The sequence below is a fragment of the Ranitomeya variabilis genome, chromosome 1, assembly GCF_051348905.1.
Source record: "Ranitomeya variabilis isolate aRanVar5 chromosome 1, aRanVar5.hap1, whole genome shotgun sequence".
Taxonomy (NCBI): domain Eukaryota; kingdom Metazoa; phylum Chordata; class Amphibia; order Anura; family Dendrobatidae; genus Ranitomeya; species Ranitomeya variabilis.
In genome coordinates this window covers 671394062-671421517 of record NC_135232.1, presented here as the reverse complement: position 1 = coordinate 671421517, position 27456 = coordinate 671394062, and the positions used below count along the sequence as shown (strand labels likewise).

The window sequence follows — 27456 nt, the reverse complement described above, 5'->3', positions numbered from 1 at the left end:
CAACCCCGCCCTCAGCGCCGGCTCTGGAGATCAGCTGCTGCAGCAATTCTTCCATCCTGGAAAGGGGTCTCTTCTTTTCTTCACTTCTCCAGCGGAATGATGTTCCCTGGTAAAAGCTGGCAAATATATAGCAGAATAAATCTGCCCAACAACCATAACCACCAATAAAAATCCTTTGAAATGGGCGCCAAAAACACCAGTTAAAACCAGAGCTTCTAAAAATAGCTCACCATGGACATTTAAACTGACCTGAGATTGAACCCTAAATTAAAGACCAATGTGCATATCTGATAACAACAATATTCCTAAGATCTGTAATGCCATGAGACCCCCCCTTTATTTCATTTTTTGGCGGGGGGGGGCTAGCATTACTTTATTGCCTGTTATTTTAGCTTAGTGTATATCCGTTATTATTCTGGGTCTGTAAGTGGGAATTCGCTCTCCATAAAGTGGATACATTTCTGTCTTGTGTGCCGGAATCCCTTGTCCGCTCATCAGAAAATGCCTATCCTGTTTGGCGGTGTAATGATGCTTATGCAAGCGTAAATGCTGCTGACCATAACGTGGATACATCGGGGACTCTGATGTTGGATGCAATCTTGTTTCCTCGGTTGGAAGCTTTCCAGCCTTCTTCTTGCTTCATGGAACAAATGGACTTGCAGCCACAAGGCGACCATAAACCTATCTGTAGCCAGAAGAATAATGTATCTAACTTTTCGTTTTTTCTTTACCCAGATTCCCCGTTACATGCATCTCCGCCATCTACAGGTGGTTGCATTACAAAAAAAAATCCCTCATTTGCGAACTATAGGCTATTTAAATATTCCTGTTCTGGAACCGCAGAACCTTTCAAGTAACTCCTGCAGGATTAAAAGCCGCCATGTTTGTTAATAAATATTTCTCGTCTTTCCTTACAGAGCCTTTAATTTTACATAGAAATACTACTCTTCTGCGTTGCGTTTACAGCGATGCAGCTATCACCATTGAGCCTTATGAGAAAGAAATGTTACGTTTTGGGCTCTGTTAATATTTGTGTTGTGGCTCCGGTTCCTAATTAAAGGGGCAAAACCAAACCTTGCCCAAAGAATGGGATATGTGAAAATAAATAAACCCAACCATGCTCATCTATCGCCAACCTCCTGGATCTGCACTGGAAGGTTTGTCGTCTGCGCAGATGCAGGAAATGATTTATGTGACCATTTCATCAGTCATAAGACCGCTGCAGCATGTGATTGGCTGCAGTGGTCAGGTAACTTGAGTACCAAGTCATTAAATGCTCTTTTTCTCATGTGTAATGGGGGTTCTGATGAGTGCTCCCACTCCTCTGTAGACTGTATGGGCTGGGGTTGTCATGGTTAAACAATCCCTTGTAATGCCTCATTTATATGGCCATATTGCCGCCATGTGTTTTCAGTTGTACGCTCCATCAGATGCCAAATAACCAAGCTTTTATCAATGCTCACGGAAAAATAACTCCGTATAGGTCGGTGCACAGGAGACACAGTAGGCACCACCAACAGCATTTTACTGACGGTTTTGGTTTATCATGGAAACAAAGCTAAAAATAAGTGACCAGAACTAACATCTACCATCTTATTGATGAACGTTCATGTGATCTTTTATTCGGCCTATAACTGTGTATGTGTGTGTGTGTATATGTATGTATGTATATAATTTTTATATTTTTTTTAACCTTTTACTAAATCTTACTTTTTTTAAAAAAATTGGTTTTCTTTCAGCCGCACTGTATAGGTGGAGCGGTCCCTTTTATTCCATTTGTCGACTTCAGGAAGTTCATCTTGATAAAGATTAAAGCAATTAAAAGATTATCTTATTTTCCTGTTGCGATAAGCTGGATTTAGAGAGGAAAAGCTTAGATTTTCTGATTTGTGAAAGTGGTTCTCATCAGCAATGTTGTGACCTGAGATGTAATGGACCATCAGAACAAACGCTGTGCCGTCTCCTGACGCATTGTTCTCTCTCCGTGGATGTGGGTGTTGCCGCATGTAACTCTGCATTTGGGGTTAATACTTGCAATCCGTGGTCTTTTATGACATTACAGGGGTAGTGTTCGCTGCTAGTGCCACCGTTTTTTTCACACTTCCATAACTGGGGCTTATGTAGGAGCGGTGCCGCCTTCCTCTATGTTTATATTCATCACATAAAATTAGGTTCACTAAAATTATAATTCTTTAGTTTACATTTCTGTCTTGATCTTGATGAGAATCTTATCTATATAATTATATCAAAATGAAAAAAATAAAAGAAAACCCAATACAAATAATATAAAAAATACTCCGAGACAGATAACAGGAAGTCGGGGCCCGGCTATGTCTCTGACCCTGCTCTCCTCTCTGTCAGACGCCATACTGGTAGGATAAAGAAATCCATGCTGGGATGTGGTTTGGGAGGGGGTAGTTCCAGCGCTTTTGGTGCTGGCAGAATGATGAAGAAGCACTACCCATGCAAACAATGGATAGCAATTTACAGAGCAATATGGACAGACTGGTATGGACATGAGGGAAGTAAGACTGTTCCTTTTTACAAGGATTGTGTGAAATGACAGGCACACTTTAAAGTCCATACTATCTGCGCCTACTACTAGAGGAAGTTAGTTAATATAACTTCCTCTAGTAGTAGGCGCAGATAGTATTACTACTAACTTAGTTATATATTGAATGCGATGAGCAGGTAGGCTGCTATTTCATTGTTTTAACATTATCCCTTTGTAGTATCTGTGGAAGAGTACTTGGCAAATACCTACATTATAGCCACTTTAAGGGCTTGTTTACACATTGTATTTATATATTTTTTATTTTAATGCAGCATTTTACACTAACTGCAAAACGAATGTGCGGTCTAAAATCTCATTCACACAGTGCATTTTTTTCCGCTTTGTTTTTTTTTTCTACCTAATTGAGATCAAGACTTCCCAAAAAGGCTAAAAAAAAAAAAAAAAAAAAACAGAAATGTACACGTAACACTAAAGCTTTTGTTTTCATGCAGGAAAAAAAACTACCGTACATGTGATCACACACTAATAATCAGTGCAGATTTTTTTTTTTTATAACCCTGTACAATTTTTGTCAATTTCTTTTCTCTGGGATACTGTAGTGTAAAAATGTCTGTCTGTATTCCTTATGTTGTAGTCGTATACGTTGAGGTTAGGTGCTAAAGTAGGGTCTAACCCGTATACAAGCAAGGAAGGACCTCTGCACTCAAACTGCAGAAAATTAAACCAGTTCTTTTAATGGCAATCCAGTAAATTAATGTTTTCGATAGTTAACAAGAGTACAAGAGTATTACTGCACGGTAATCAGATCTGATGAAGGTCCAATTACTAGGACAAACGTTAACTAATTGTGTTCACTGCAATGTGAGTGCCGAGATCCTTACTTGTCTGTATTCCTTTACCCGGCGGCTGGATCCTTGTTTGCCCATCTTCTTCAATCCTGGAACAAAAGCTTTTGGCTAAAATGGATAATGTCTAATTGGAAAATTGATCCCATTTTTTATGATCTTTTTAACCCGTCAATCAGATTTATAGCCGGGCGGCCCACTGCTGAATATTTTTATACCGGATAATCCATCAAAGCAAAAGTCCTATTAATGCCTCTATGGCGCTGCATTATTCTTTTCTAAACCTCTTTGTACCTCTGCCTTAGTCTACTGCCAGAAGAGCATGTATCGATGTATCGGGGGACATTGAGGTTTTTTTTTTTTCCCCCTAAGAAGTCCCAAGCTTTGAAAAGTAGAAATGTTGTTAGAATGTAGGACATGTTAAGAGTGAAAAGCACATAAGGCATCAAACTGCCTGTGATTCATTGTGATTTTGGTCTGTCCAGATATAACTTGGGGCACAACATCTATAGCAAAGTACTAACCTGATCTGCGATCATACATCTATCGGCTTGTGTACCATTCACTTTTATGGGGTGCAAATGGTGAGGATGGATTTAGGGTCCTCTACTCATACTACTAACAAAGAGACTAACTGCAACATGTGCAAATCCAATGACAAAAGTGCATCAGTCAGGAAGAAGCCCCTGTTTTTTATACTTTATTAATGTGATTTCTTATTTTTATTTTTCTTATTAATTCAATGTATATCTATATCTCAAAAACTGCACTTATAATAACCCCTTCTCGCTACAGTTTAACCCCTGAGATGCTGCAGTCACACTTGACTTTTGCATTTAATTGGCCAGAGATCTAGGGGATAGTTGGGCCAATGGTGTTTTTTGGCAATCAAGAATACCTACCCAACTGCCCCTGTGTCTACCATCTGTAGTCCTGCCACAAGGTTTTAGAAGAACGGTCTGAATTTACCTTGCAATGCAATACAAAAGTGATCGCAGGTTAAGACCCTCTTATTAAAAAGCCATAAAAAAATTGTAAGTCCCTTCTTCAATTGCTCAGAAAGATTAAATATTTAGTATTGCTATGTTTAGAGTTTTACAAATGTTATAATTATACAAGGCTTATGTAAAATATACCATACATAAACATACCAAAACTCTATAGTCGATTTCTCATCTTGCCTTCCACACCCCATAAAAAAATAAATATAGGTCTTTGTGTATTATATATGTGTGTGTATGTATCTGTGTATGTATATATGTACATGTGTGTGTATATGTGTATGTGTGTGTATATATACGCACGCACGCACGCACGCACACACACACACACACTTAATGTATGTATATGTATGTGTATGTGTGTGTATATATATATATATATATATATATATATATATATATATATATATATATATATCCTTCTCAAAAAATTAGCATATAGTGTTAAATTTCATTATTTACCATAATGTAATGATTACAATTAAACTTTCATATATTATAGATTCATTATCCACCAACTGAAATTTGTCAGGTCTTTTATTGTTTTAATACTGATGATTTTGGCCTACAACTCCTGATAACCCAAAAAACCTGTCTCAATAAATTAGCATATCAAGAAAAGGTTCTCTAAACGACCTATTACCCTAATCTTCTGAATCAACTAATTAACTCTAAACACATGCAAAAGATACCTGAGGCTTTTAAAAACTCCCTGCCTGGTTCATTACTCAAAACCCCCATCATGGGTAAGACTAGCGACCTGACAGATGTCAAGAAGGCCATCATTGACACCCTCAAGCAAGAGGGTAAGACCCAGAAAGAAATTTCTCAACAAATAAGCTGTTCCCAGAGTGCTGTATCAAGGCACCTCAATGGTAAGTCTGTTGGAAGGAAACAATGTGGCAGAAAACGCTGTACAACGAGAAGAGGAGACCGGACCCTGAGGAAGATTGTGGAGAAGGACCGATCCCAGACCTTGGGGAACCTGAGGAAGCAGTGGACTGAGTCTGGTGTGGAAACATCCAGAGCCACCGTGCACAGGCGTGTGCAGGAAATGGGCTACAGGTGCCGCATTCCCCAGGTAAAGCCACTTTTGAACCATAAACAGCGGCAGAAGCGCCTGACCTGGGCTACAGAGAAGCAGCACTGGACTGTTGCTAAGTGGTCCCAAGTACTTTTTTCTGATGAAAGCAAATTTTGCATGTCATTCGGAAATCAAGGTGCCAGAGTCTGGAGGAAGACTGGGGAGAAGGAAATGCCAAAATGCCTGAAGTCCAGTGTCAAGTACCCACAGTCAGTGATGGTGTGGGGTGCCATGTCAGCTGCTGGTGTTGGTCCACTGTGTTTCATCAAGGGCAGGGTCAATGCAGCTAGCTATCAGGAGATTTTGGAGCACTTCATGCTTCCACCGGCTGAAATGCTTTATGGAGATGAAGATTTCATTTTTCAGCACGACCTGGCACCTGCTCACAGTGCCAAAACCACTGGTAAATGGTTTACTGACCATGGTATTACTGTGCTCAATTGGCCTGCCAACTCTCCTGACCTGAACCCCATAGAGAATCTGTGGGATATTGTGAAGAGAAAGTTGAGAGACGCAAGACCCAACACTCTGGATGAGCTTAAGGCCGCTATTGAAGCATCCTGGGCCTCCATAACATCTCAGCAGTGTCACAGGCTGATTGCCTCCATGCCACGCCGCATTGAAGCAGTCATTTCTGCCAAAGGATTCCCGACCAAGTATTGAGTGCATAACTGAACATTATTATTTGATGGTTTTTTTGTTTGTTATTAAAAAACACTTTTATTTGATTGGACGGGTGAAATATGCTAATTTATTGAGACAGGTTTTTTGGGTTATCAGGAGTTGTATGCCAAAATCATCAGTATTAAAACAATAAAAGACCTGACAAATTTCAGTTGGTGGATAATGAATCTATAATATATGAAAGTTTAATTGTAATCATTACATTATGGTAAATAATGAAATTTAACACTATATGCTAATTATTTTTTGAGAAGGACCTGTGTATGTGTGTATGTGTACGTGTGTATGTGTATATGTATATATGTATGTGTATATATATATATATATATATATATATATATATATATATATATATATATATATATATATATATATATATATATATATATATATATATATAATATTCTCTGTCTAAAGTCCCACATCCTAGATATCACTGAATGAAATATTCCAGTTAGAAATTTTTATTGTGTTGTGGAATGTGTTGAGAGCAATAAAACCTACAAATTATCAACGTAAATCACAACTAAAATCCCATGGCGGTCTGGAGTTGGAATGATGCTCAAAATCAAAGTGGAAAATGAAGATAGAGGCTGATCCAACTTCAGTGGAAATGCCTCAAGACAAGGAAATGATGCTCAGTAGTGTGTGGCCTCCATGTGCCTGTATGACCTCCCTACAGTGCCTGGGCATGCTCCTGATGAGGCGGCGGATGGTCTCCTGAGGGATCTCCTCCCAGACCTGGACTAAAGCATCCGCCAACTCCTACACTCTGTGGTGCAACGTGACGTTGGTGGATGAAGCGAGGCATGATGTCCCAGATGTGTTCAATCAGATTCAGGTCAGGGGAACGGGCGGGCCAGTGCATAGCTTCAATGCCTTCATCTTGCAGGAACTGCTGACACACTCCAGCCACATGAGGTCTGGCATTGTCCTGCATTAGGAGGAACTCAGGGCCAACCGCACCAGCATATGGTCTCACAAGGGGTCTGCGGATCTCATCTTGGTACCTAATGGCTGTCAGGCTACCTCTGGCGAGCACATGGAGGGCTGTGCGGCCCTCCAAAGAAATGCCACCGCACGCCATTACTGACCCACTGCCAAACCGGACATGCTGAAGGATGTTGAAGCCAGCAGATCACTCTCCACGGCGTCTCCAGACTCTGTCACGTCTGTCACATGTGCTCAGTGTGAACCTGCTTTCATCTGTGAAGAGCACGGCATCAGTGGTGAATTTTCCAACCCTGGTGTTCTGTGGCAAATGCCAATGAACATGTCACTGCTTCTATTAACCATCTCCGTTTCCCACTCCGAAGAAGGAGTGACCTAAGACGGATCATGCGATTCCCTTTTGACATTTCTGTGCACGATGTTAATAATATGCGGCGCGTCTTCTGCACTTTTTCCAGTGGTACCCAACTGAAATGTGCACATTCCCTGATCAGATTAATTTTTTACTGTATAATGAACACCATAAAACAGAACCCATGTAACATGGCAGGTTTGTGGATTTTTTTTTTTTTTTTAAAACCTGTACCATAAAAAATCTTTTTAGTTTCTTTCCCCGTGGTACATTTTATAGCAAAGTTAATGGTGTCATTCCACCTTGACACGCAAGTAAAACACGCCGGCAGATGTTGGTCGGCGGAAAAGGGTAATTTAGTCTCTTGCAATATAGGATGCTGTAAAATAGGCGCACAGCCCTGGGGCGGCTGCGGAAGGAGAGCCACAATTATACAAGGGCAAAGAAAGCACAACGTTCCTTCTGTAGATGTTAATGGTTACGAACATTGAACACTATGTATCGGCCGGTTTTGAACATCTTATGTTCTCCTGTGAAGAGGTCATGTTCTGGGGTCTCTGCTGGTCGTGTGCGGAGTTGGGTCTGCTGCATTATCCTTTGCTTGTTTGGGAAGAGTCAGATCTGTTGGCCTCAGAGGTGATGGCAGCGTGTCGGCTCCAGTACGTCACGCCAACCATCTGTATGGTGCTGCTTTTAACTCTTTCAGGGCTCTCTGCGCACTCCTTTTTGCATTCTGTCCTCGTCGAACTCTGTGTCCTCACAAGCTCCAGCTGGCCCTCTTCCATCAGCGATTCTGGGAGGTTTACAGAACAGTCCCCTCTTGTGAACACCCAGGCACAGCTTTGCTTGTCTGCTGTTGTAATTGCATCTTTCGCGCTGGTCTGGGATTTGACTTTCTCATTTACGCGTTGTCCTGCACTTTATAAGGCCCAGTTAAGAGGCTTGTGATGGCCCCTTATAGACTCATTGAGCAGCGTGGGATGATTATCAAAAATGTCACATGAATAAAACTGTAATAGCAGAAAAATGTGATTTTTAAATTGAGTACTTTCGGGTTGTAATACCCAATTCACTGAATAGATGATAAATGCCAGATCCATGGGGGTACATCTGTGGATTTGCACGACTTTTCATCTGTTGAATGGTATACGAAAATGTCACCACCGCTCCATTTCTGTTACACCGCTACCACCTGTCCAGAGGATACGTGGTATATATGCTTCAGCCTGGAATTCCTCTTCATTTGTATCTAAACATTTACCAAAGGTAATAGCCCAAATGATGCCACAGGCCACTCTGTCTAGCAAAAAGACGTTTTAATCATCCATAACTGACTGTGATTCTTTACTGTAAGAGCAGTGAGATTATGGATTCAGTACTAATAAATGATTTTGTATTTCTTTATTCATCAGAAAAGTTCAAGAAGGACCTGAATGCATTTCTTGATCAATATAATATTATGATATGGGATGTCAATTCAGGGAACTAGTCTGATTGCCATATGTTAAGTCGGAAAGGAATGTTTCCCCTATTATGGGGCAATTGTCATCTACCTCCATAGGGTTTTTTTGTTTTGTTTTTTTCAGAATAAACATGGGTTATCTGTTGAATATGATGGACCTGTGGATACGCTGAAAATAATCCGAAGGATTTTTTTTTTCTTTCTACAGACTTTCCCTTTTTTAGATTCTTTTTATCATACAGTGTTTTAAATCTGGGTGACTATTTTAGGCTACGTTCACATTAGCGTTAAGCTAATGTGCGTCGGGTTTGCGTCGGCGACGCAGCGGCGACGCATGCGTCATGCGCCCCCTATACTTAACATGGGGGACGCATGCGTTTTTTATTGTTGCGTTGTGCCACACATGCGTCTTTTTTGCCGCAAGCGTCGGACCAAGAAAACGCAACAAGTTGCATTTTTCTTGCGTCCGATTTTCGGCAAAAACCGACGCATGCGTCGCAAAACGCAGCGTTTTTGCGTGCGTTTTGCCGCGTTTTTGCGTGCGTTGTGCGTTGCGTCGTCGACGCAGCGGCGCACAACGCTAGTGTGAACTTAGCCTTACACAATTGATATGCTATGGATGTGAAAATCTGCAGCTTGCCCGATTTTTACTCTACATGTGGATCGATATTTGAGAAACCTCATCCACTTTTCTTGCACTTTTAAGTTTGCAGTGTTAAAAACTTGGTCACAGATCAAGGAAGTTGTGCCCCAACTCCTCTGTTCTTCCAATTAACGGGGGGTGGTATTCATTCCTCCATACTGTGAGGGGGTTGTTATACAATTACTCTCTGATAGTAGATCATTAATGTGTGTGCATTTCTTTAATCCATTCCGAATATAAGGAAATTCTACTTCCCAAAAAACTTGGACCCTAATGATCATGATTGATGACGTCTGCCCCCTTTGGTTAGTTTCCTAGTCTGTTTACCAATATTTTTCCTACTTTGAGGTCCTAATTAGTTTCCGATGTTCTGCCTTTTTGATGAGCGAACGATAAACTCCCCACGAATGTATAATACGGCAGACTCGTACACATGTCCTGTAATCTCCATGACACACGTCTGCACGTGACTCGCTTCATCATTCCGAAACATCACGGGAAATATCTGGGAAGATAAATCATGGTTTGGTTATAGGGCAGTGTTGATTGTATTGGATACAGATTTTTATTCTTGCACCGGAAAACATTTTATAGGCTTGTACTCGCAGACACGCATTTTGTAGAACACATGGAAAACATTTGCTGAGTATACAGCACTGTTCAGCTATGTCCTCATTACACAGAGGTACGGCTTTACAGCTGCTTGTGGACCCAACGCCCAGATGAGGTGTGACTTCCTGAGTCCTTGTGATCAGCAGGTATTATGGGAATTGCCTGGATTTCTAAGTCAGCAGGTTTCAGCAACACTTGGTTGTAAACCTTGTTGTGATCCTTTTTAAAAAGCATGTCAGCAGGTTTTTGCTATCTAATCTGAGGGCTGCATGATGTAGTGGCAGAGACCCTGATTCCAACGATGTATCTCTTACTGGGCTGCGTGCTCCAGTTGTGTAGAATTCCTGTTTTCTTCTGCTGCACATTTTGCAGTTCTCACAATGCTGAGCTTTGTATAACCCTGCCCACACTCCTGATTGGCTGATTCCTGCGTACATTGCAGCTACACGAAAATAGTCCAAACAAGTGAAATATTGTTTGGGAACATGGCGGCTTCTCCAATGTTTTAGACAATTGATTTTTATCCTATTGTATTGGCCGGCAGTGTGCTGCTGAAAGAGGCAGAGCTGTGTAATGATTTCAGTAATATTCTCTTTATAGCGGGGTGTGTGAGGCTAATGTGAGTATCAGAGCCTGACGGAAGCCTGTGGCGTCTCTCTCAACATTTATCTTTGTGAAATCTAGAAGTGGAATTAGTGTAAAGCTGTAGGCTAAAAACTATATATTGTACTGTCTGTAATATGAGTGTGTATGGGAATCCATCAGGGGTGTACATCGTGTGCTTGGACTTCTTATGGAAGACTTTATTGCTGTGTATAGAGCCTGAACTGAATAGAATAGAAGTAATAATTTATCATACTACCAGAGGCCACTCGGGCATCAAACCACCAATTATGCCTGCGATCAGATTCCCATTTATTCAGAAGAAACCTGTCCAGAAGTCAGTGTCTGGACATAAGTAATCACCCAGACCTGCTATGATGGAAGGACAGTCCTATCTCTCGATATAAACTCTACGGCTATGACGTGTGTTTTGTGTGCCTGTTCTTCCTTTATGGTATAAATGGGCACATCAGTGTATGTAATGAGCAGCCTTGGAATAATATGTTTTATATGTTGTTTGCACCCATTATTTATTGTTTTATTGTATTTTTTTTTTCTAGATGTGTTGTAGTGTTGTTAAATCCAAGAAAGAACAAACAGCATCATATCCTGAACAGCTCCAGGTGAGTGACGCCGGGTCACGGTAACTAGTCCTCGCTTACAGAGACGTGTCGCTGGGTTCTCAGGTCCTGAAAAGTTGTTAGGGATTAACACACGCGTACATTGACCATCTATGCGTAGGGTAGATGATAATGCTACAATCCTGAGCGCCTCATATTCCTTCTCATTGACTCCTCAGTCATAGTTTTAACTAATGGATGTTTTCAGTACTGAACCATTGCCACAATTGGGCAATAATTCTATCTATTATCTATCTATTATCTATCTATTATCTATCTATTATCTATCTATTATCTATCTATTATCTATCTATTATCTATCTATTATCTATCTATTATCTATCTATTATCTATCTATTATCTATCTATTATCTATCTATTATCTATCTATTTATCTATCTATTTATCTATCTATTTATCTATCTATTATCTATCTATTATCTATCTATCTATTTATCTATCTATTATCTATCTATTATCTATCTATCTATTTATCTATCTATTATCTATCTATTATCTATCGTTTATTTTTTTAATTGAACAGACATTGATTATATAAAGGGGATATTGGGTGCTAGTCCCACTAAGATGACCTATTTTGATATTTTATATTTATGATACTTGGTTTCTACATTATTACTATTTTTCTTAAGCTCCTCTCCTCTTAAAGGCGGCCAAGACAAGTTCAAGAACTACTCAGTTAAAACCAATACTACACAAACTTGTTGTGTTTTCTTGCCTGTACCCTGGCTTCCAGCCATTGTGATCTTTTCTTATGTCAGCCTTGCCTCAGCCTTTGCTGTTACATTCTGTCTCCCTCTTAAGGTACCGTCACACTAAACGATATCGCTAGCGATCCGTGACGTTGCAGCGTCCTCGCTAGCGATATCGTTTAGTTTGACACGCAGCAGCGATCAGGATCCTGCTGTGATATCGCTGGTCGCTGAATAAAGTCCAGAACTTTATTTGGTCGTCCGATCGCCGTGTATCGTTGTGTTTGACACCAAAAGCAACGATACCAGCGATGTTTTACACTGGTAACCAGGGTAAACATCGGGTTACTAAGCGCAGGGCCGCGCTTAGTAACCCGATGTTTACCCTGGTTACCAGCGTAAAAGTAAAAAAAACAAACAGTACATGCTCACCTGCGCGTCCCCTGCCGTCTGCTTCCTGCTCTGACTGAGATCCGGCCCTAAAGTGAAAGTGAAAGCACAGCGGTGACGTCACCGCTCTGCTGTTAGGGCCGGAGCTCAGTCAGTGTCAGGAAGCAGACGCTGGGGGGACGCGCAGGTGAGCATGTACTGTTTGTTTTTTTTACTTTTACGCTGGTAACCAGGGTAAACATCGGGTTACTAAGCGCGGCCCTGCGCTTAGCAACCCGATGTTTACCCTGGTTACCCGGGGACCTCGGCATCGTTGGTCGCTGGAGAGCGGTCTGTGTGACAGCTCTCCAGCGACCAAACAGCGACGCTGCAGCGATCGGCATCGTTGTCGCTATCGCTGCAGCGTCGCTTAATGTGACGGTACCTTTAGTCTTCTAAAGGTACCGTCACACTCAGCAACTTTACAACGAGAACAACAACAATCCGTGACGTTGCAGCGTCCTGGATAGCGATCTCGTTGTGTTTGACACGCAGCAGCGATCTGGATCCCGCTGTGCCATCGCTGGTCGGAGCTAGAAGTCCAGAACTTTATTTCATCGCCAGGTCGACCTGTATCGTCATGTTTGACAGCAAAAGCAACGACGCCAGCAACGAGCATAGGGGGCGTCGCAGCGTCTCCTTCTAGCCAGTCGGTACACTCCGGCTGTTTGACATGGAGCTAACAACCAGCGAGAACGATAAGTGAGTCGCCGTTACATCACTGGATCGCTCCTGCATTGTTCTGGAGTTGCTGTGTTTGACGTCTCTACAGCGACCTAAACAGCGACGCTGCAGCGATCTAGTTTAGGTCGGCTCGTTGTCTATATCGCTGCAGCGTCGCTGAGTGTGACGGTACCTTAACTCTATTCATGGCTCCTAGAGTCAATAATTGACCTAGAGAAATCCTATTTTCTCCTTCAGGCCATGTGCACACCTTCAGTAATTTTCGCGTTTTTTTCACGTTTTTTCGGGTATTCCGCATTTTTTGTGCAAATGTTGAATTTTTTTTTCCGCGAAAAAATCGCATCGCGGAAAAAAAAGCAACATGTTCATTAAATTTGCGGAATTGCGGGGTTCCGCACACCTAGAAATGCATTGATCTGTTTACTTCCCGCACGGGGCTGTGCACACCATGCGGGAAGTAAGCAGATTATATGCGGTTGGTACCCAGGGTGGAGGAGAGGAGACTCTCCTCCACGGACTGGGCACCATATAATTGTTAAAAAAAAAAAAAAAAAAAAAAAAGAATTAAAATAAAAAAGTCATATACTCACCTTCGATGGCCCCGCAGTCTTCCAGCCTCTCAGGTGCACGCTGCCGCTTCCGTTCCTATAGCTGGTGTGTGGTGAAGGACCTGCGATGACGTCGCGGTCTTGTGATTGGTCGCGAGACCGGTCATGTGACCGCTCACGTGACACCGACGTCATCGAAGGTCCTGCACACACACATCATCTATAGGAACGGACGCCGCTGAGGAGATCGGCTGTCTGCAGGTGAGTATAACCATTTTTTTTTATTACTTTTAAACATTCTATCTTTTACTATAGATGCTGCATAGGCTTCATCTATAGTGAAAAGTTGGGTCACACTTGTCAAACACTGTTTGACAAGTGTGACCAACCTGTCAGTCAGTTTTCCAAGCGATGCTACAGATCGCTTGGAAAACTTTAGCATTCTGCAAGCTAATTTCGCTTGCAAAATGCTAAAAAAAAAACCGCAAAAAAAAAAAATGCAGATTTTTTGCAGAAAATTTCCGGTTTTCTTCAGGAAATTTCTGCAAGAAATCCTGACGTGTGCACATACCCTTGTGTCACTTGTAGGTGACACAAGGACATCTAAACAAGATCAGAGGAAGGATTTTAACCCCTTAGTGCCCGGGCCAAATTTTTTAAATCTGAGCAGTGTCAATTTGTGTTAATAATCCCTGAACGCTTCAACAAATCCCAGTGATTTTAAGATTGATTTTTTTTCATGGCACATTATAATTTATAATGGTAAGTTTAGGTTGATATGTTTTGTAAATAAACATAAAGCATATCAGAAATTTTAGAAAAAATGTTAAAAAATTAGCAATTTTCAAACTTTGAATGATGATCACTTTTATCTAGTCATACCATAGAAAAACATTAACATTTCCCTCATGTCTGCTTTAGATCAGCACCATTTGAAAAATGTTACTTTATTTTGTTAGCATTTTAGGAGGTTTAAAATGTAGCAGTCATTTTTCATTTTTTCACAGAAATGTACAACATTTTACTTTTTTAGGGACCTATGGGTTTGGCTTTGGGGTCCTATATATTGGGAAACCTCCAAAAGTGATACCATTTTAAAAACAGCACCCCGACATATTGAAAACTGCTGTCAGGTAGTTTATTAACCCTTCAGGTGCTTTTCAGGAATGAATGCAGAGGCATGATGGGAATGAAAATGTATATTTTTACCACCTAAATGTCCCTAACATCTGAACATGTTACTATAGCAGGCAGACTCTAAGGCCGCTATTTGGCTGTGAATTGCCATGGTGAACGTCAGGACCACACGACCATGATCTCAGGGTACCGATGGAGATAAAGAGGGAGCCCCCACACTTAACTATTTATATGATGTAGTCACTATTGACAGCAGCATCTAAGGGGTTAAACAGGCATGGTCAGTGCAAACACTAATCCTGGCCAATGCCGCAATTTGTCAGCTATAGTGTACATCTGCTGGATTGTCACACAGACTGATGGTCATTAAGGGGTTAAAGTGTATGACCTTAATTTCTATCAAGGATGGATATTTATATACAGTATCAAAATATATACTTTTTTTTATAGTACCGATCTTCTAATATGTGATAAAATAAGACGCCATACTTCTCACATGACCCTTTTGCAGTGGTATCATGGACGCAATTTCCAGCTTAACTGTAGGCTTAATTAATATGATCATATATGCCTGTAATCCCATTAATTTGAGAGTCAAGAAACCCACGGGCATGCCAGATATTGAAATGGAAACACAGACCAGAAAATGCAGCCTCGTAACGTCTGTCTGAATTTTCCCACGAAGACAGGTGCAAATACTAGTTGTCAGCGGAGTCCAGAAGCCGTAACGCTTCGTGGGTGGAGTGTAACACACCGAACAAGAGGCGGCTGATTAGTATTATACTTGTAGGGTGCCAGTCACGTGGTATCATATATGGCACCATGCCAGCCTCCAGCTGATTGACGACATCAGGACATCTGATGCTCTGCCCACTTGATCTAGAAGTAACACATGAGCTAATTAACACGCTGCCATATTTTATATTATATTTTATTTTGCAGTTTCTCATGGTTTTGCAAAGATTTTCATAATTGTGTGAAAAAGGAACTGCATGAAGTGTCCAAAAAATATTCTGTTTATTTTGTGTGCTACTTGATCGCTCTTTATGCATGTTGGATGATGTCTTAATCAGCAGATTTGCGCCCAGATAAAATTTTCCCTGTGAAGATTTTGTCTCTTAATTCTTCTTTACTCTTCGCTTTTAAGACTCCTCTTTATGATAAAATATTTAAAGGGCTTATTGGCAGAAGCAGAAACTAATTTACATTTCTTTTTATCCCGCTTTACAGTCTTCTAGATCACGGTTTGCACGGTTTTAATAAAAAAAAAAAAAAAAAAAAGTCACTTGCTACAACAAAACGTCTCACTGTTTTTCATTTTTATTTATCTTTTTTTTATATAGAGGAATTAGAAAGTTCTGTCAAACTAAAATGCAAGGCTTAAAATTCTTTGCAAGTCTGACCGTGTCATAACATGATATAGCTTTTCACAATAATTCCTCCGATTTTGTGCACTGGCTTTTTCTCACCGGTTCTTAAGGAATGTGTGAGAAAAAAAATAATTGTACGGTTCCCTTTGTGTGCTGTATAGCATGTCTCATGATAAGGGAACATACATTGGATCCACGTGCGTAACAGACCGCACACGGACCAATTGAAGTCAATCTGCTATGTGCACGTGGGTGATTTTTCCAGGTCTGCTTGGTAAAAAAAAAAATAAAGTAAAAAAAATTTGCAGCTGGCGCTAGTCTGTTTTGATTTTCAAGACCATCATGATGCATGTAAATAGTAGGCAGCTCCCCCACCGGTCCGCTATGGGGATGAGCACAGTTTAAAACTCAGGGATGCAAGTAAGTATTTTTATTTAATTTTTTTGTCATTTCCAATATTTTATTTTTTTCAACTTTTTCATTAAAAAAAATGTTTAAATGTTTGTAATTTTTTAAAATATTATTCCCCAAAAATTCAATTATTGTTCTAATTATGTCTACAGTTTCTTCCCCTCTACATTATTGCACCATAAAAACCTTTCTGCCTTTGAGTGGATTATTAAAACCAATCACAAAAACCGTAAATGTGGTTGTCCTCGTACAGGGAAAATTTGTGATTCTGCGATTATTCATGGAAAATTAAATCAGTGGAAAATTCATGGAAAATCCACTTTTTTATTCCCTCCGTCTGTTGCACTTACTCCGTTTGATTTAGTTTACTAGTTTGTTTCCTGTATGCGACTTAGGACTAGAGATGAGTGAATTTGCTCGGGTCCTGCTTATTCGGCAAGCTATAGCGCTTGCTGAATAAGCTGCAGAGGGAACCCGGATACACGGAGCACTCCCAATAATCAGCTGATCGGTGCCGCAGCTGCATGTGTCCCGGCTGTGTCGGTCATGAAACAGGCGTGCAGCTGCGGCGCCAATCAGCTGATCAGCCGGCGCGCTCCATGTATCCGGGTTCCCTCTGCAGCTTATTTGGTAAGCGCTATAGCTTGCCAAATAAGTGGGAACCTGAGCAAATTTGCTCATCTCTACTTAGAACGCCCACACTCTTTTTACAGTAGATTTAATCATGCCAATATCATGCCTGACCTGACTTTTGCTAGAAAGACAGGCCTTTACACTATATCATAGATCATTCTAGCCCTTACAGATCTATTGTTCTGCAAACTGACTTCTAGCAAAATAGCCTTGTTTAGAGCCACCGACCTCCTATATTATGACCCATTCCACTACCAATGTTTGTCTATGGAGATTGCCTTGTTTAGAGCCGCCGACCTCCTATATTATGACCCATTCCACTACCAATGTTTGTCTATGGAGATTGCAGGGTTTAGAGCCACCGACCTCCTATACTATGACCCATTCCACTGCCAATGTTTGTCTATGGAATGGGTCATAATATAGGAGGTCAGTGGCTCTAAACCCTGCAATCTCCATAGACTAACATTGGCACTGGAATGGGTCATAATATAGGAGATCGGTGGCTCTAAACAAGGCAATCTCCAGTGCCAATGTTAGTCTATGGAGTTTGCAGGGTTTGGAGCCACCGACCTCCTATACTATGGCTTAAACACATGAAATTAAAAAAAAAAAAGGGGGGGGGGGGCGGTCATGTACTTTTTAGACTTATAGTACATTTAAATGCGTCATTTTATATTGGAAACCTTGTTTTTGGAAGTGTAAAATTGCTTATGCTGCCAAAACCAAAAAAAAAAAAAAAAAAACCTTCTTGCTGAAACTTTAGGCTTATGTTTCCACTTGGCAAATGTACTGTGGAATTTCAGCCATGGATTTGCATGCAGCATATTGCAGTAGTGACTTTTTTATGTAATATGATTTTAGTAAATCTCATTCATACACTGTGGAGAGGGGAAAGCCACCAACCTTAATCAACCAATTCTGCAGGTTTTCCAAATGCACAGCTTGTCAATTTATATTGCAGATTGCCCCCTTTGCAAAGTAAGGTAAAACCGGTATCTTTGGCTAATCTGTAGAATATTCAAAGAAATGTTGCATGATTTGGTGCAGATTTTTCAGCTGGCAGCCACATGTGGACATGGTTATCTAATAATACCATGCATGAGGAGGGAAGAATGGTTTTGGGTGTGACTCCTTCCAAAATAAAGCAAAAAATTGGGATGTTGTCAGTTTAATAATTCAGTATTCTGTTTTGGTTTGTTGACCATTACTCCGGCTGGACTGGCCATCTTGCTATTCTGGCTAATGCCGGATGGGCTTCTCCAGTCGTGGGCCGGATTGTCTGCCATGCTGTTACCAGTGTTAGCGTCCTCAGGGTGCAGTTGAGACTGAGCATCTGCGGGGAGGAACAACATGGGCCTACTTGCTTTCAAATGCCAGGACTGAACCGTCCCTGCACAGACTTGTCGTGTCATATTGTTGGCCTTGGCTATGACTTATTGATGAGGAATTTACTGATCTTTACTGACATTTCTTCTTTCAGAAAAACTATCACCGCTCTTGCATTTTCCCCAGATGGAAAGTTCTTGGTTACTGGAGAGGCAAGTATTTATTTTATTAGTTTTAAGTATTAATGGGACTTAATCCATCACAGAATACATAGTATTCTTTAGTTTGTTTGTTTTTTCTGGGGTCATGATTAGGTAGCTAATGTTGAGGTTAGATGTTGCTATGTTCCTATTTATTTTTCTTCGTCTTAAGGAATTTTACTATCACACCCTGTGCACTGGAGATCAATGGTGGTTACAGCAGTTATAACCTCATGGGACCCCAGAGCCCGGTGGATAGGTTATAATTTGCTGTAGTATGCCATTCCCTTTAAAGGGAATCTGTCAGGAAATGTTTGCTATTTATTCTGAGAGCAGCATAATATAAGGTAAGAGAGCCTGATGCCGTTGATGTGTCACTTATCAGACTGTGTTGTGGTTTCAATAGAATTAGTCTTATCAGCAGGAGATTATCACCACAGGACTAGGTGTCACATGCACAGCAGTCTAGCTATTATGTAACCCCGCCCCACCACTCATTTGCTGCTTCCTGTGTATGTAATCAACAAGCTGCGAATCACAGATGTGGGCGCTGTTATACAGGGCTCAGCATTCTGAGCACTGCTACATCTACAGCAGAGAAAACAGGGATTCTATCAAAACTGCACCAAGCAGTACAGTAAGTGACACATCCCTGGAATCGGACTTTCTTGCCCTGTAGTATGCTGTTTTCATATTAAATGGCAAAAACCTGCTCCCTTTAAGGTCTAAAGGTCTGGAAATGTCTCCTTTTTGTATTTAAAGTGGACCTATGATCAGTTTTCTCTGATATAACATACGGCCATCACCTTTCAGGGCTGATATACAGCATTCTATAATGCTGTATATCTGCCCCATCCCGACTTGCAAGAGAAGAAAAATTGCTTTTATTATACTTGCCTGCAGGGCGGTCCTGTCCCAGGGGTGTCACTCTTCTTGGTCCAGCGCCCTGAAAGGTGGTGGCCGTAACTTGTATGGTCCAAAACTGCTGACAGGTTCCCTTTAAATGTCTTGAGGGTCCTCCAGATAAAACAATGCAGCACGTGTCCTAGTTCACACTTCATGTTTTCCTCTCTGGTTTACATTGCAGAGCAGATGCGGGAAGTTGTTCTTTCCATCTAGCCACTGCCCGCTTCCCCAGGATTAGGTTTATATTTGGCGTGTCCCAGATTGTGCAGACATAAGACTATTAAAGTAGATGAAATCATGTTGACAAGTCACCAAATCAGCTAAAAATTCTCCATTTCTGACGTACAGCATGAAATAAAACCTTATCTCTTCCCGGCTGCCAGTGGTTGTGCACAAATTATTACCTCTGTCTGTGACTTCCATCCTTTTTAATATTTGGGATTTCTGATTTAAGCAATTTGTCAGGGATTTCTGGCCACATATGGGGCAGCGGGGAAATTATCACGGGCTTCTAATGGGATTTAAAGAAGCCGATCCTCCAGTGTTGGCCCCAATACCATATTTTTATTAGGAAAGGGTTGAAAATTCTGTGCTCTGTAAAGCTTTAGGGGCCTAGTATTCTCCTGTCCCAATCCTTACAGGTCATTGTCCTGCCTGACTAACGAGAAAATCTTCATGTTTTATTTGCGATGTATTGTTTATTGTGGTTTCTGCTCCAACATAATAATTCATAACTTACTACTGTCAAAGTTAAGGTGTCTCATTTACAGACATCTAAAAATTCAGGTGTTTTGCTGCTGACTTTTTTTTTCTTCTTAAACACCCATTTGAAAATACCCTGCGTAATAATCCTTATCCTATAGGATTAAAAAAACTCCTCCTCTTCTCACCCTCCCCAGGTCCAGCACTAAGTATTTGGTTGCAGTGCTGTCTGTGTGACATTAAACAGCAACAATCACTGAGTTCAGCCTCTCTACACATTTAGACGGCACAATCCACTGAGCTCACTGATTAGCTGCTGTCAACGTGATGTCAGAACTGTAGGCAATAATGGATGCAGAGAGCAGGCACTGACTATGTCCTGGACCAGGGGAAGGTGAGAAAGACCCTAAAAAAAAAAAAAAAAAAAATGTTAAGGATGGGGGTTTTCCAAACTGTAAGACTCCTTATAAGGTTGGGATTGCACCCACACTTATCTTTTACTACAAAACAAAAAATCTCTGATATTGCACTAGGTAGCTTGAAAATGGTTTTCAAATTTTGTCATTGCTACACAATTTTTTTTTCTTTTACATAATTTTAAGAAGTTTTCAGCAGACAATTGCCCTCTCCCTGTTGAAAATGTATATGTATGTGTGTACAGTATGTATGTATATGTGTGTGTATCTATATATATATATATATATATATATATATATATATATATATATATATATATATATATATATATATATATATATATATATATATATATATATATTTTATTTTTTATTATACATACTCAGCTGATCCATGTTTATGGGGGATTTGGGAACAGTGCCCACCTGATGAACAGTTATTACATGTGCTTGGTCTGCAGCAAAGATGGCTTTATGTAACTAGTCACTAAAATGTCAATGTATCTGGTGTGTAAAGTAGAAAACTGTGGACTTGTCTCATCTGCTTCCTTTGTTTAGAGCGGGCACATGCCGGCCGTGCGGGTTTGGGATGTGGCGGAGCGAACACAAGTGGCGGAACTACAAGAACACAAGTATGGCGTTGCCTGCGTCGCTTTCTCCCCGAGCTCCAAGTACATTGTGTCGGTTGGGTACCAGCACGATATGATCGTCAATGTGTGGTCTTGGAAGGTGAGTGCGGTGATGCAGAACATTGTATCTCGGGCGCCCACTAATCTAATCTTTAGGATATCTTTTATCATTTTGAAGCTCATCATTGCTGATTTATTCCATGGACCTGAAACATTATTTGATTTGCACCAAAGAAAAGTCTTTCATGCATTGCACCGCGGTGTGATCACAAAACACAGAAGTGTGAATCCGGCCTGATTGACCTTGGTTCTCCTCCCCTTAACTCTGCGTCCTTATATATGACTATGAGGATGTTGAGTTTGGGTCAGGAGACCCAGACTCGATCCGTACTCTAACCGCAAACCACGGCGGTGTGATCCCAGCCTTAAAACGTGTTTTTAAGGCTACTTTCACACTAGCGTCGGGAACAACCCGTCGCTGTGCGTCGGGCCGACGTTCCCGACGCTAGCGTGGTCTCCGCCGCACAACGGGGGCAGCGGATGCCTTTTTCCCCACGCATCCGCTGCCCCATTGTGAGGTGCGGGGAAGTGCGGGGAGGTGGGGGCGGAGTTCCGGCCGCGCATGCGCGGTCGGAAAAAGCGGACCGTCGGGAGCAAAAAACGTTACATGTAATGTTTTTTTCTCCCGACGGTCCGCTACCACACGCCCAAGCGTCGCAAAACGGACGCAACGTTTGGCAATGCGTCGCAAATGTGTCGCTAATGTTAGTCTATGACGAAAAAATGTATCCAGCAAGAACTTTTGCTGGATGCGTATTTTCGGCAAAACGACGCATTTGCGACGTATTGCAGTTAACGCTAGTGTGAAAGTAGCCTTATTCTTGTATGTTCTTGTGTTGTCCTGAAACATTGAGGTTTTCAGAATGGTCGCCGTCTGCCCTCTAGATATAGATTGCCCTCTGACCGGGACATGTTTTTTTGCATTTATTAGTGATACACCAGAAATTCTAGTACAAGGTACTTGTTGTTCTCGGACTGTCTGTATAATATAGTCTTGTTAGACACCTTTATCCTGTAGTTGCCATTGTTCTCTAGATGACACTTGCACATAATGATGAAGCTTATCCGGCACTTGGTCTTCTATAGAGTATGATCTGTGTTGTTGCATTATACACCGACCCTTTAGGTCGTGTGAGGATGTTTCTGCACTGTCATATAGAGTCCATCGCTTGGAATTTAGTCATTTTTATTTTTTATATCTATTTTACATTATCACTACTGTGACCTGATACTTCTGCTCCTGCAAAAGTGACAGATTAGACCCCTCCATCTTTGGGAGCGTAGAGGTGTCTGCTTTCTATCAGGACCTCTTCCTGTGCTTTGATTTTTTGTCGGGGAGATCTCTCTCCATGTATGGCATTGTTCGGATCGAAGGAAATCCCATAAGTTGCCTCTATCAAATATTTGTTTGGCAGATAACAAGGGCTTGCATATGACAAAGTATGTGTTTCAGGGCCCCTACAGAAATTGGGACTTGTCCACATGGGTGGCAAGAAACTGCCCAGGATTAAAGGATTATCCCTATCTTCATAGACTGATGTTGTCATAGTTCTTGTAAAAATGAGAACTTTTCTAATTTACTGCTTATTTAAATCTATATCTGGTTTTAACATATTAGTACTTTTTTTTTATTCTGTTGTCGGTTTTGTTGTCTAGGAGACATCCCACCACTGCTGTCTAGCTCATGACAGTTTTTCAGGATGTGCAGGATTAGGAGCGAAAGGGGCGCCCCTGCAATCCTGGCTAGTTTCCAAATACTGCAGTAGAAAACAGCTTGTAAGCACCGCACATGTTCTGCTGACTAGCAGCAGTGGTCGGTCTCCAAGGCAACTAGCTGAAAACAAGTGTCCATATCTCAGAAACTGCTAAAAATTTTAATAAGCAGTAAATTGCAAAATTGCTTATATTTACAAGCTCTCTCTGACAATATCTTTCGTCAGAATAACGTCTTTTAAAGTTTTCACAATTGTTGATTTGGGTGCTTATGAGAATGGTCGTTTAAAGCAGCATCTTATAGGGACCCACTACTTTGCTGGTTGTCGTGGTTTTTTTTTTTTGTTTTTTTTTTAGGGGATTGACCAATGCGGGTGTTATTTTATGATTGTATCAAAATCTTCAAGGTTATATAAATCTTCGTAAGATGTATCCACTGGTCTCAGAACATACGGTACTGTCCCTGGCAGGAAGGATTAGTCTGCAGTGGAAACATTTTTAGGTGTCGTCATCTGAAAAGTGAAGGAAACTTTTAGTTAAAATGTCCATTACTTTTCGAAGTCACATTTTCTGTATTTTTTTTTTTTCTTTTTTTGTCTTTCAGAAAAATGTTGTTGTAGCAGCAAACAAAGTATCTAGTAAAGTAACAGCAGTTTCCTTCTCGGAAGACAGCAGCTACTTTGTGACTGCCGGGAACAGGCACGTCAAGTTCTGGTACTTGGATGAAGCAAAGTCCTCCAAGGTAACTCCCAAGAATTAATTTGGGCTTGGAATAATGCACGGACCCATTTATTTGTGACATTCACAATTGTTCTGTCTGAATAAAACACTGCTGCCATTGACAAAGTAATAGATCAGTTTTCCAGGAGTAGTAATCATCAGTGCAACAAATAAAACCAACTGTATTTTTTATTCTCAATCTGGAGCTCTGATTTTTCTTTAGCTACCTGATTTTTGCTCAGTGAATGTATAGAAAGTTTCTAGTCCTCCGCTATAAAAGTCAGGTGTCTGCAATGTTATTAAAACTTACCAGAACAAATACAGATTCCTATGTTTAAAGAACTTTCAATGTAGCCGTAAAGATCACATGCTATATGGTTGATCCATGTGGGATTTTTTATTTTTTGGGGGGCAACCATAGACTTGAAAGAGCACATTTTGTCCAACACTCAAAAGAAAATTATACATGCTGTGGTTTATCATGCAGACATTTGGTCCAATTATAAAAAATAATAATAATAATAATAATAATAATCTGAACAGCTCTACCAGGCAATAAAATTTAAGTCAAAGTTGTTTTTTTTAATTAATTATTTTGGCACTTAAAAAAGATCCCAAAGCCTGAACCAAGGCCCAAAATGGTTAGAGCAAACATCCTATTTTTTAGTTTAATCAGCAATTTAATTAATCAGCAATTTAAATACTCCTAAAACGAAAAAAATGGAGGCATACAAAATGGTTGTGTGACCATAGAGAAAATCTCTCCGTGCCTGCATAGTCCACGCTCCATGGACACTGAAGACCACACGTAAAAACTTTTAGTTTTCGTCTTTCTGGCCGAAGTTCACACAACTGTATTTTCGGTGTTTAGAAAGTGTGACATCATTGCTCCAATGTTATTCAATGGGGCTGTACATGTGATTGATTTTTTTATTTTTTTTACATGGTGTGAAAAAAAAATCACAGCATACACTAGTTTCTTCTGTGTATCGGATGAGAGTTGGGGTACAGTTCATCCCGTATGGATGAACCATATAGAATTTTTACTCATAAGAAATCCAGTGTCCAATGGTAAAGAACTGCAATGTATGCATTTTAATAACTGATGCAGATGTAAAATCTTCCTTCTCTTTCTGGATGAAAATCTGGCTAATCAGACTAATGGATAGCCAATGATGTGTTTGCACATAAAATGTACAAGTTTTTTTATATGTAACAGTGCAGCACATCTATTAATACGTTTAGCAGTTTGTGCTACCTTTTTATTATGGGCCCTTCTCATTCCAGGTGAATTCTACGATTCCTCTGCTGGGGCGCTCAGGCCTTTTGGGGGAACTCAGGAACAATTTCTTCACAGATGTTGCATGTGGTAAAGGAAAGAAGGCGAGCAGTACCTTCTGCATCACCTCCTCCGGGCTGTTGTGCGAATTCAATGACCGAAGACTTCTCGACAAATGGGTAGAGCTGAGGGTGAGTCTTTATTGTACAGCATGTCCATTGGATAGGTGATAACTTTTCGATTGGTGGGGGTCCGAGCACTGGGATCGGCAGATTGGGGGAGCTTTTAGCCTTGTTTAGAAAGGAGCAGTGGATGTGTCCAGACACCAACTCCATTCATTCTTTATGGGGACTGCTGAAAAAGTAGAGTGTCTCTTAGAGAAGTGATGGAGCAGCAGTCACATGTCCATTCTTTCGGGGATAGAAGTGCCCTATTCTGATAATCAGAGTCCCAGCAGTCAAACCCCCACCAATCCTGTGGATAGGTGATAACTAGTGATGAACAAACGTGCTCGGATACGTGATACCCAAGCCGTTGAACAGCCGTAGGGACTCAAACCTATTATTCGAGCACGCGAAGACACTCGGTTATCACATGAGCATGGTCAGATAACACCTTTTCCGAGCACATTCGCTCATCACTAGTGATAACTTCTACGGATGGTTCATAGTTCTCCTGCTATGAAGGTATAGATCCAAAATATTAAGAATTCTTTTAATATATCGTATTAGAAAGGTAGCAAAATACTTTCTTGTGTATATTAGTACATTAATGTGAGGGATGTCCTAGTCATGTCGGCTTTATAGCGACCATTCTATTCTGTTTTGTTCCAGACCACCATGGCGAGCTGCATCATTGTCAACCAAGACTTTATTTTCTGCGGTTGTGCCGATGGGACTGTGCGCATCTTTAACCCAAACAACTTGCACTTCCTTAACACCATGCCAAAGCCACATCGCCTTGGAGTGGACATTGCCACAGTCACAGAGGCCAGGTATAATCCAATAAAATTCTGCAGTGTTAATAAATTCCCATATGACCCCCCCATCAATCCCTTACATCATTTTCTGGATTTGGGCTTTTCCACAACTTTTTGGGGCTCCACAGAGTGACTGCAGTTTGCCTGCTCGGAACAGAAAAAATTGCTAGTTGACTCGTATATGCAAATGTGACGACCACTTGAGTTGTCTATAGAGGGAAATCCTGACAATGAGCATATTGCACAGTCAAAATTCTGCAATCTGCAGGCAAATAGTGACGGCAAAAAAATTGTCCCACCTGGAAAACTCCTTTAAAAATCAGGAAGGACCGTTTTTGGTGTGGTTGAATCCCATGACTGCTGCTTATCAGTAGACTGTAGGGGCCATGTGTGCAGAGCAGCTTTGCCTGGCGCTGCCACTCTGTACCTTTCAAGTAAATTGGACTTGGTTGCACTAGTGGCGTCTTGATTGTGGGTGGGGATCTGAACCCCTAGGATAACATATTAGCTGCCTTTTTAGGTCCTGAATAAAACCCTTTTAGTCTTGCAGTCTCATTGGGAATCAAGGGGCATACATTTTCAGAATGGCCGTTCCTCTGGATGTCGTATGAGCCCCTTGTATTGTGAACTAATTTATTTGTCGTCGGCTAAGGAAACAACACTTTTCCTTGTGCACTGCCCCAGTGTTGCGAGTCTCCAGTCCTCCATTATACATTTACGTAGGATATTCCTGCATCTGGGGCTTGGCAAACCCCGAATTCGGTGAATGGCATGCAGCCTGGTATATTCTGCAGTGGGTTTCTCAGGAAGAACAGTCCTCCCTTTGATCCACGTCTCTGCATGTGGGTTTTTTCTCTGCTGACCCCCAGCCCACAGCTGCATGCTTTGGCTTTGAAAAGACCCAGTGTTCCCCCTAGGCCAGACATGAAGTGGGTCAGTTTTTTTTAGTTGACCTCTTGATTTTTACAGCTTTGTCATTAAGTGTTACTTGCACAGATAGTTTATACTATTATTTGTAGAGTGATGTCTCTTCCAATCCCCATTTTCATATGTTTGCAAACTGCGCAGAGAAACTTTTCAGAACTTTTTCCATCTGTCCCAGTCTCTGGTTTCTGTGTTATTTGCGGTGATACATGTGGGGCTTTGTGCATTATCACTATCACAGATGGGAAATGTGTGGTATGGGTGTGATCGTATGGCTTCAGAGTGCCGTAGGGGGCAATATA

At 41.0% G+C, this 27456-nt stretch overlaps 1 protein-coding gene across 2 annotated transcripts in view; it reads left to right on the top strand.

Annotated features, from left to right (window-relative positions):
- Positions 1–27456, top strand: part of MAPKBP1 (mitogen-activated protein kinase binding protein 1) — a 167006-nt gene that overhangs the window by 99102 nt on the left and 40448 nt on the right. For both annotated transcript variants that reach the window (XM_077264089.1, XM_077264100.1), the window contains 6 exons: positions 11313–11375; positions 18781–18838; positions 21409–21579; positions 23857–23994; positions 25260–25442; positions 26085–26245. In XM_077264089.1, coding sequence (XP_077120204.1) covers positions 11313–11375; positions 18781–18838; positions 21409–21579; positions 23857–23994; positions 25260–25442; positions 26085–26245 — 774 coding nt within the window. The remainder of the gene's footprint in view (positions 1–11312; positions 11376–18780; positions 18839–21408; positions 21580–23856; positions 23995–25259; positions 25443–26084; positions 26246–27456) is intronic.